General features: G+C 33.7%; 1 protein-coding gene across 6 annotated transcripts in view; it reads right to left on the bottom strand.

Annotated features, from left to right (window-relative positions):
* The window catches only part of NOX4 (NADPH oxidase 4), a 137,583-nt gene that overhangs the window by 125,802 nt on the left and 621 nt on the right, over nt 1–11,160 (bottom strand). For 4 of the 6 annotated variants that reach the window (XM_025042647.1, XM_015600601.2, XM_025042643.1 and 1 more), the window contains exon 2: nt 10,314–10,409. In XM_025042647.1, coding sequence (XP_024898415.1) covers nt 10,314–10,322 — 9 coding nt within the window. In that variant the 5' untranslated portion in view covers nt 10,323–10,409. Of the gene's footprint in view, nt 1–10,313; nt 10,410–11,055; nt 11,155–11,160 lie in introns of those variants that run through there. The other 2 variants (XM_015600598.2, XM_006926704.3) reach the window with 1 other exon arrangement.

The following is an 11,160-nucleotide window of genomic DNA, read 5'->3' on the forward strand; positions in this document are numbered from 1 at the left end:
ATTATGCTAAGTGAAATCAGTCAGAAAAAGACAAATACCATATTATTCCACTTATATGTGGAATCAAAAAATAAAATAAATGAACAAACAAAACAGAAACAAATTCATAGATACAGAGAACAAACTAATGATTGTCAGATGGGAGGGGGTGGGGGACTTCTTAAAAAAGGTAAAGAGATTAAGAAGTACAAATTGGTAGTTACAAAATAGTCATGGGGATGTAAAGTACAGCATAGGGAATATAGTTAATAATACTGTAATAACTACATATGGTGTCAAGTGGGTACTAGACTTATCAGGGTGTTCACTTGGCAAGGTATATAAATGTCTAATCACTATGTTGTACATCTGAAACTAATATAATATTGTATGTCTACTGTAATTGAAAAAAATTACTTAAAAAAATCCACTGCATTCATCCCTTCAGTCACCTAATATCCTGTAGATTTCTCACTGAACACTAGTTCGTACAACCAAATGTCTTAGACTTTTTTTTACAATTGTTCTGCATATGATATCATCTCCACCTTCATCTTAAAGGTGGTATAACATGACTAAAACTGATATAATAAGTAAATACAAAAACCCTACATATTGCTACGATACAAACAAATGAGCTGTACTCCATTGAAAGAAAACCTAGTTGGCAAAATCATTACATTATCAAACCAACAAACTATCTTATAATATTTATACTATTAACAGTATACTTTATGTTCATCATGATGCTATTTGAAGTAGAAGGAAATTAGAAGTAATCTAAATGTCCATTTCTGGGAGAATAAATAAAACGTGGCAGATAAGAAATATATAGTCACATGGATAGACTTTGAAAACAATACCAGATGAAAAAAAGCAAGAAACAGAATGAGTCCTATGCACAATACCATTTTTGTCTACTATAACTTTCTATAAGACAGACAGACAGACAGACAGACTGACGGAAAGAAAGAGAGAGAGAGAGAGACAGAGAGAGACAGAAAGAGAACAGACAGACTGACGGAAAGAGAGAGAGAGACAGACAGAGAGAGAGAGAGACAGAGAGAGACAGAAAGAGAAAGGAAAGAAAGAAAAAGAAAGAAGAAAGAAAGAAAGAAAGAAAGAAAGAAAGGAAGAAAGAAAGAAAGAAAGAAAGAAAGAAAGGAAGAAAGAAAGAAAGAAAGAAAGAAAGAAAGGAAGAAAGAAAGAAAGAAAGAAAGAAAGAAAGGAAGAAAGAAAGAAAGAAAGAAAGAAAGAAAGGAAGAAAGAAAGAAAGAAAGAAAGAAAGAAAGGAAGAAAGAAAGAAAGAAAGAAAGAAAGAAAGAAAAGAAAGAAAAGAAAAGAAAAGAAAAGAAAAGAAAAAGAAAGGAAGGCAGGCAGGCAGGTAGGAAGGAAGGAAGGAAGGAAAAGAAAGAGAAAAATACTTTTTGAGGTGCTCACACTCTTCCTCATCTTAATCCTTCCCTCAAAAACATTTTAATAAGAGAAAAATCAGATAAAACTATTCAAAATTGCCACTTTTATAAGTTAAAATATTTCAATATTGGAATTATCATGTCATTCAATTTAGTAATATAATCTCACTTTAAAATTGAGAAAACTAAAGCTTTGAAGATTTCAATAATTACTTAAAGATACAGTTGTTAAGAGGTAAAGTCAAGATTTTAACTTAGGTCAATTTGTTCACAAATCTTTGTTCTTTTCACTAAATTATGATATTGCCATCGATAAGCTGGAATTTTCATGGTATTACTATATTCGAAATTCAAGCTAATAATCACTCTATGCTTTGGAAAAGGCAATGGTAGACACTTGCTTTTAACAAGAATTAGAATGAATGCCATTCAAGACTTTAACTAATTAAATTTGATATACTAAAATCTGTAGATGAACAAAATGCGTTTTCTTCTTTAAGCATAACACACAAGCTTTAAAACAAGTTCAAGTCTAAGACTAATTTTCTTCAGGCAAACCAAAAGAAACCTTGTAGACCCATTATAATCTAGGAAACTAAACTCTTTGAATCATTCTTTCACTCTCTTACATTAAAAAAAAAAATGTATAAGATCAAAATAGCTGAGAAGTTCAGTGATGGGTTCTACATAGTCCAAGCTAAGGCCCAATCCCCAGAAAAATTCCACGGTAGGTAATGAATATAATACAAAGCAATGCCAAACAGCAAATGCCGTTTCTCAAGCAGGAGAACTCTCATACTGAAGTTCTACATTCTTCTGATTTAATATGAGTCATTGTTTTCCAGTTGGAATACATTAGCATGGACCACTTATGGATGATATTTGCTTGGTTTTCCCTTTAGATATTCTGAGCTATGTAAAAAAGAAAAAGAAAACTGTATGTTCACGTTTGTTTGCATAACTCAAATCACTTTACAAGTATGTTTTTGGGTCCATGCTTTTTAAACCAAGAAAATTAACAAACTTCAAAGGCCCAAAGTAATTTATAAAAAGAAACTTGTTTAAAGAAAATCGGTAGGAGTTTAAAACACTCTTATCACCTTATCTTATTTGTATTCTCAATAGTGGTTCTTATTTTCTTGTTCCAAAACTGTTTCTTCTTAGGGCACACTTACCCACCTTGAAATCCATGTTCTCATACAAGATGAGGTGACAGGGAGTTCACGCAGGATAAGATGCTAATTTTGGAAGGTATGTACAAGAGAATATATTGGGGGAAAAGTTAACAAAGAGAACCAAAGTGTAGCATGGGAAAAAAAAGAAACTTGTTTGGACCACTACCACTTCAGATCCTTCCTATGGATCTGAGCTTTCCAAGATTACACAGCGCAAAATAACTTGCAACTTGAAATCAGCTGTTTGATAATCCTATCATAGGAAAAAGGAATACAGTCAGAAAGGATTTTACCATAGATAATTTCATTTATTTATCTTTGTGCTGAAGAACCCACTTTTAAAAAATAAATCTCAGATGTATAAAATGCTTTCACTTTGTATACATCACTCATCTTTTCTTGCCTTAAACTATATCAAGCCTCTAATATACTTGATGTCTGGAGACCTTTAACAATTTCCAAATCCAGGAAAAGCATCAAAGCATGTAATTTTTCCCTGTAGAATATGTACTAGATTCATTTATCCATAAATAGGAGTCTTTAAATTCAATTTCACAATTTCTAAAAATGTAAACAAATTTTATCGATCATGAAAAGTCCATCTTCTCCATAATCTACTTTTCTTTTAGTCTCATTGCCAGAACTCAACAGAAACTACTTTTCACAAAGTAACTGTTTTTCACATTGAGTGACTTTTACCATATTACAAAGTTGCATTAAGCCGTGGATACTAAGAACTGAAGTAGGCTCACTCCCCACCTAGGTAATCTACGAAAGTCTCACTCTTCATGCCTTGGCAAAATTATTAATTACAACAGGTCACGGACCTTCAAGTTCCCATTTCACTAGTAACACTGTAAATGTAAAGTACATTGAATGTTTAGAGTCATCTAACACTTTTCTGTCACAAAAACAAAATCTTTGCATTCTTTCATCCTAACCATCCTTTATGACTCCTAGAGGTCCTCTGTTATGGAACCGTGGCTAGAGCCTTAAAACCTGGGAGGAATGAATGGGAGACATATAATAACAACCTCCTTTTTTTTTTTAATTAACATCTGTGATACTTTCAATTCTTCAAAGTAAGTCTGCATCTATTAAGCCCTCCAATCCTCTCAGCACAGCACTCTGAGACAAACAGGATAGTTTCATCATATTTTATTGGGGTACAGAACAGTTAAGTGAATTGTTGTATATGGCTATAAAAGATGAGAGAAGAGGGAAGGAAAGATAAAAGCTGTCGTTTTGGGAACTCTTATTATATATAGGCTTTATGCTAGAAACTTTAATTCATGAGCAAGTTATTAACTTCTGTGCTCTAAGTTCCTCATATAATAGAACCTACCTTGTAGACCAGACAAGACTTTACACATTCTTTGAATGCATAAAGAATTTAACATAATGTCTGGCCCATAAGAACATTTCAGTGACTGTTGACTCTAGCTATTACTATTATGATTTCGTTTAATTTTCTTCAAGTTTCACAATAATCTTCTAAGACAGGCACTATTTCCCTTGTTTATCTGTTGAAGACTCCAAGGTTTGATGAAGATTCATAAATGTTTTTTTGAATAAAATGCATTCTACCTCAAGCTGAAATTCCATCGAGCAATCATAACCAAATTGCCATAAATTGTGCACCAATTACAAATAGCCTTCCTCTGTCCAAAAGGAACAAGGAGGCAGCCAGAGGTCAACCAAAGGAAAGAATAAGTCTCTCTGTCATAATGCCATCTGCTACATGCTCAGCAAGTTTCTTTTTTTTTTTACACTTCTCTAAATTTCATTTAATATTTTCACTTATAAACATAAAAAATGATATTGCTCTTCAGTACTATTAATATTAATACCATTAATACTAAACAATACTACATAATATTTACAATAATAGCTATCTTTTGCTAAATGCGTATGCACCAAGTGCTAAGCATTTCACCTGCATTTTCTCATGTAATCTTCACAACTAACCTAAGAAGAAGGTTTAAGCCCAACTTTACAGATGAGTTAAACTTAGGCTCAGAGAAGTAATCTGTAATCATTCATAAGGGGATGATTCATAAGAAGTAATCATTCATAAAGGGAGATAAATGCCTGAGCCGGGATTCAAACTCCCATATAGTTCCAAAGCCCATAATCTTTTCAATAAGAAATAGGGTTGTTTAATTTTCCTCCTCAGAATTACCTAGGCACTTTTAGAATCAATTTTATGATCAATGTAATGGTCAGCATGATGAACTAGAAATACTGACTCGAGTTAGAAGAACTACCATCCACATTGAGCTTTTACTGAGTCCATAAAGAAGGCATTTAACTATATAAGCTGATCTATCAAATGAGATAAATGAACTAGAATAATTCCCAAGGTCTCTATAACATTCTGTAGTTCTACAGGCTCCTCTCCCTCAGATTGGGTGTTTCCCAGGAAAAAGCATACAGCATACAGCCTCCAGAACTGTGAGAAAATAAATTTCTCTTATTTGAGCCACCCAGTCTGTAGTACTTTGTCATGGAAGCCCAAGCAAATTAATGCAGTAGTTATCAGTTAGGATACCTACTAACTGTACAAGTCCACCTCAGGCTTGAGAACAAGAAAAGGGAACTCTTGTGCACTCTTGGTGGGACTGCAAATTGATGCGGCCACTATGGAAAACAGTATGGAGGCTTCTCAAAAAACTAAAACTAGATCTACCATACAACCTAGCAATTTATACTTCTGGGTATTTATCTGAAGAAAACAAAACATTAATTCAAAAATATATATGTACCCCTATGTTCACTGCAGCATTATTTACAATAGCCGAGGTATGGAAGCAAGCTAGGTGTCCATCAATAGACACACACACACACACACACACACACACAACACACACACACACAGGAATATTATTTCACAGCAATTAAAAAAAATAAAGTCTTGCCATTTGAGACAACATGGATGAACCTAGAGAACCTAAATGAAATAAGTCAGACAAAGACAAATACCATACGGTTTCACTTATATGTGGAGTCTAAAACAAAACAAACAAATAAACACAACAAAAACAGACTCATAGAAACAGAGACCAAAGTGATGGCTGCCAAATGGGAAGGGGTTTGGGGATGGGAGAAAAAAGTGAAGGGGAATATAGCCAATAATATTGTGATAGGTTTGCATAGTGACAGATGATTACTAGAATTAGTTGGGTTAATCACATTTTAAGGTATAAAAATCACTACGTTGTATACTTGAAACTAATAAAACTAATATCGTATACCAACTATACTTAAATTAAAAAATAAATACAAATTTAGAAATACAAGGAATAATAAAAAAACTTTTTAAAGAAAAATCCATACCTATAATCTTAATTTTACTATTGATTGAGTACTTATTGATACAAAAACACACAAACATATGTGCATACAAACCATCCTACCCAAAGTCACTGTGGTAGAATACATAGGAACCTCGGATAAAGGTAGAAAATTTCAAGTTCTAGCCCTACCTATCTCAGAACTGCCCTGGTGAAGCAGAGTAATTGAGAGTACAGTCTTTGGAATCAGACAAATGTGGGCTCAAATTGGGCTTCTCCAGCTGTTAGCTGTGTGAACCACATGAAATGGCTGTACTTGATTTTTGTTCCATCAAAATGGCAATTCCATATGATTTACCCTAATATTAATGTTACAAAGAGGCATAAGAGCACAATGATTAAGAACACAAGTTCTAGAACCAGGATGTTTGGGCTTGAGTCCTACTTCTGTCACTCACTAGCAAATGACAAAACTTCTCTAAATCAGTTTCTTAGCTGAAAAATTAAAAATATCTATTTCACAGAATGAATGACAAGATTAAATAAATTATTCCATGCAAAACTCTTAGATTAATGCCTGGAATTTAGTCCTTGATAAATGCAATTTGCTATTGATATTATTAATATTACTAATAATGAAATGAAGGAAGCACATTTGAAAATCTCAAATTAATTGATAAAAAATTATACAGTGAACACTTAACTGTATAAAACAAGGAAGTTAAACATTAAATGCTAAAATTCTGCTAAAATATTGTGGAATCAGAAATTATTTAAATAAAAATAAATCTTATAATCCATGAACAACTTGTCTGAGACAAATCTAAAACAACTGGATTGCTGAAAATATGTTATCTTAAGGATGAATTAAAAATTTTTCTTAACTTCTTAAATTGCTAAATATCTTTAAATATCATTTCAAATAAGATGAAAAGCTAGTGGTCTATTGAGTATAGGGTTTAATATGTTCTTGCATATGTTCATGAGTTGTTCATTACAACAGGCTGAATATTGAACTAAAAGAGAATCAATAAACCAGAATGATGACAAAGCCACTAATTCAGTGGCTGATAGTGAGGAAATCACTTCAACCTCATTTTTTCTATTTGAGAAAATGAGGAAGAAATCTAAGTAAGGATATCAAAGCTTTCTTCTAAATCTAAAATGATATGAGTCTTCATGGACATGACAATAGACTAGTGGTTATGGGAGGGAGGGAGAGGAGTGGTAGATGGGGTAAAAGAGGTTAAAAATGTGGTGACAGAAAGAAATCTAACTATGAGTACTAACACACAATGCAACATATATATGCCTTACTGTTGAATTGTACACCTGAAACTTATTGGATTTTGTTAACCAATATCACCATAAAAAAAAAAAGTTATGAGTCTTTATTGTAGATAGATTAAGAATAAAACGATTGCATCAAAGTAATATAACCCATTTCACCTGTCAATAAACAGGGAGTAAATTGTTTTCAAATAGCACAATATTAAGAATAAAAACAAACAAAAATACATTTAGTTAAAAACATTCCCTGAATTGAAACTACAATATTCTGTGTAATAAGGAAAAAGTTAATGAGCAAGTCTTTTTTTCTGAAATTGACAAGAGAAATATACTCCTTCTCAGCAGAATTAAAGCTGCCTAGGCTAGCTGTGAAAGCAATACTGACTTAAAATCCTAGGTCCATTCATCTAGAGATTCCAATCTCCAACCTTAAGAAATGCACATGACATCAGATTTCTGTCTCTGAAAACAAATGTTAATTATGGTAGGACTCTCGGAGAGGGTAAATTAGTTAATGATTTTAAATCTCTTAAAGGATAATGATTGACCTCAGAAAGATTATCACTGTGAGATCAGAAAAAAATCTCAATGCTCACAACATTCTTCTAATTAACATAGGAATCTCAATAAGAGTTTAAAAAAAGAAAAAAAAAAGGCAGCAAATCTAAAATAATAATTTCCAGACAAAGCAAAAAAAAAAAAAAATTACATTCTTATCACTGCATCGTAAGAATAACTAGGTTAAAATTGAACAGTCCATATACAAATGTTAGTTTTAAGGGAAAAAGATATAAAACTAAGACACATTGAATTTGGTACCACAAAACACATTCTCTTATCAAATTAAAATGTTTCTATCAATTAAATTATATCTTTTGATTGTTAAAATGTCAGAAATACAACTCAGAAATAGGCGAACGTGAGTATGAAGGTTCCTATAAATGGTATTCTCAGTTAAATTGCTCCAACATTTCAAAAAATTTAAGAAATTAAATTTCTCAGAGTTGGTCACAACACATTAGTACTTTTTATTAAAGTACAAGCAACTACATTTTCTATTCCTTGAAAATAAATAAATCAAAAACAGATTTCATCTTAAGTAATCAATAGAGTCTACTATTTATAAAGTAACGTTACCACAATAAATTTAATTTTTTAAAAAGTTGTTATATGATGATGGAGGAAGTTATTGTTTAGTTCGTTTGTTGGGGTATTTGGGTGTTGTTTTGGTTTCCCTTAAAAGACCCTTTTCCTTCTTAGATAATTTTAAGACTCTAATACTCACAGCATGTCATAATTAAACATCTCCTAGAAAGTACACAGTCTGATTAGCACATTAACTCAGGCATAAACCAGCCGTGACCATGTTGTCTCCAGGTCTGGATCAGACCAGCCTGGGAATGAACAATCATGATGAAAACTCCCACTAAAACATATTAATCCCGACATTATTTTATATGCCATCATCTGCTGTCTTCTTTTTCCCTGTCAGTTCTTATGCAATTTTTTTAATCCTTAATTTTGGTCTGAGAACAGTAGCCTACCAGTAATAAAAATGGATACTCCAGTTCTGAAAATAAAATATCTTTACCTTCATTCTCAAAAGCTCCCACCACCAGATAAGGGAGAACTCAGAGATTTTTTTTTTTAGTTACATACCAATAACTAGAACGCATAGCTTCCTCTCCAATACCAACTCTAAGTTTGGAGAGGGGGAGCAAGAGGACTACCCATATCCTGATGTTTTTTATTGTTCTAATTGGTGGTTAGGTGTTTGCTTTAAAGCAGAATGATAAGTGCATATGGTCATGAAGGTAGAAATATCTTCCCCCAGAACCTACACTTATACTGTCCAAAATGGTGGCCACTAGCCATACGTGGCAATTGAGTATGTACAATGTATCTAGGGCCACCAAGGAATTGAATTTAAGTTTATTAATTTTATTAATTTAAATTTAAAAGCCGACAGTCATTTGTGTTATGGGAAAATCATATTTGTTTGGAAAAACTTGGGTATATGAATCCACTATTTTGTCTGTAAAAGTTTATGAAATCTAAATGCAGGTCAAGTATCTCTGATGATAATTTAGTGACTGAATTGTGATGTACAGAAGCTTAAAATACATGCTATATCTAAAGGAATTAATAGGCAAAAATATAATGTAAATTATGTTATTAATTCTTTTAACTATTGACCACATGTTGAATACTTTAATCTGTTATAATACTTTGGATATATTATTTTAAATAAAACATATTACTGAAGTTAATGCTTCTTATTTTTTAAATGTACTACCAGAAAATGTGAAATTACTTATGATTCACATTTCTGTTGGGCAACACTAATAAAGAATAATAATACTAACCAGTGGCATAAGTATCTGAGATGGACCAGTAAAGCAATTTAGAAAATTTGTGTAGTATGAGAAAAAGCAAAAGACCAGACAGCACTGCATTCAAATCTTATCTCTGACACTAAGCATCCAAAGGGACTTGAGCAAGTCATTAGGCTTCTTTAGCCTATATTTTCCTATGTGTAAAAATGGAATGAATAGTTTCCTGTCTTAAACAAAATATTCGTAAAGTGCCCGGTATATCATCAGTATAAATAAACTGTTGAATAAATAGTTATTTCCAATAGAAAGAGAGATTTCAGACACCTCCTAAGAATTAACTGCTTCTCAATGTTGATGAATGAATGCTGCATTAGACACATACTTTGTGCTCACAAAGTATGAGAACTGGCAATAAAAGAAAACCACACAGAAATCCTCTGTATTAGCTTATGGGCAGGGCTGAAGTCTTGATTAGTAAAAACTAACAGCCTGTCATTGGTTGGTCCTCCTGACCAAGCAGCTCCTTCAGGGCACTTTGCAGCCTGACAAGCAGTAGCAACTTTTCTCAAGCACTGCTAGCCTGGTCCGGCAGTTTCATCAGTTTCACTCTGGCAAATATTATCTTCAGTTCTTAAAAGAGTCAATCATTTTAACCCAGACAAGCATAAATGATAAAACAAGAAAAACTTGACCACTTTAGAGAAATAACAAATATTTCTGTATGAACAACAAATGTTTTTCAATGAATGGAAGAAGTGACCAAGGGCTGTAGCAATGTCTGCCCACGTTAAATCCATTTCACCAGATCACTCAAGTCCCACTTACCCCCAACATCTGGTGGAGGTAGTGATACTCTGGCCCTTGGTTGTACAGCAGGAAGGTTTTCCAGAAAAGCAGGACATTCAGGGAGAGCCAGATAAGCTAAAATATACAAAAGGAGAGAGAAAACGAAAATTAAAAGTAAACATTACCTGATGAATGGAAACCTCAAGTACATTCCCTGGACATAGCACTTTAAATGGAACCTCAATTAGTAATCGCAGAAAGCACACTTAACCAGCAAGGTGAAAAACACTCAAAGGAAAACAAATCTGACCTCACTCAGCCCCTGCACCTGAGACTAAGTAGTTGGGTTGCATATAGGTCTCCTGAATGATCTGCAGATCTCTCCTGCAGTATAAAATGAGACTAAGAAATTAGTGATATCACCATGTCCCAAGCGTTGTATGTTGTTAAAATACATCGAACAGAAGCAATCTGGGAAAAGAGCAAAGAAACGGAGATGTTTAAAGGGTTAAGAAAAAGCCGTGTTCATTAAAGTTATCCCTTCTCCCTTCCTCCACATCCGCCCTCTCATCAGTGGATAGGAAAGTTCTCATGCTTTTGGAGGAAGGGTGGGATCGGTATCATCTCTAGGTAATAACAGCTGAAAGTTTTATTAGTTGAGAATGTTCGAATTAGAGGCAAAACTTCTACGTCCAGCTTCCCACCCGCACACGCTCCGAGAATGAATCAAAATCGCTGCACAAGAGACAAAACGCAGGGAGAGCCTCGCCCGCCATCCTACCAGGCAGAGGTGTTTAACCCCTTCGTTGGCCAGCCAGCTCCTCCAGGACACAGCCATGCCGACGGCCCCGCCGCGCTGCGCTCGCCGCCCGCCGGCCCGAAAAGG

The sequence above is a fragment of the Pteropus alecto genome, unplaced genomic scaffold (assembly GCF_000325575.1).
Source record: "Pteropus alecto unplaced genomic scaffold, ASM32557v1 scaffold7, whole genome shotgun sequence".
NCBI lineage: Eukaryota > Metazoa > Chordata > Mammalia > Chiroptera > Pteropodidae > Pteropus > Pteropus alecto.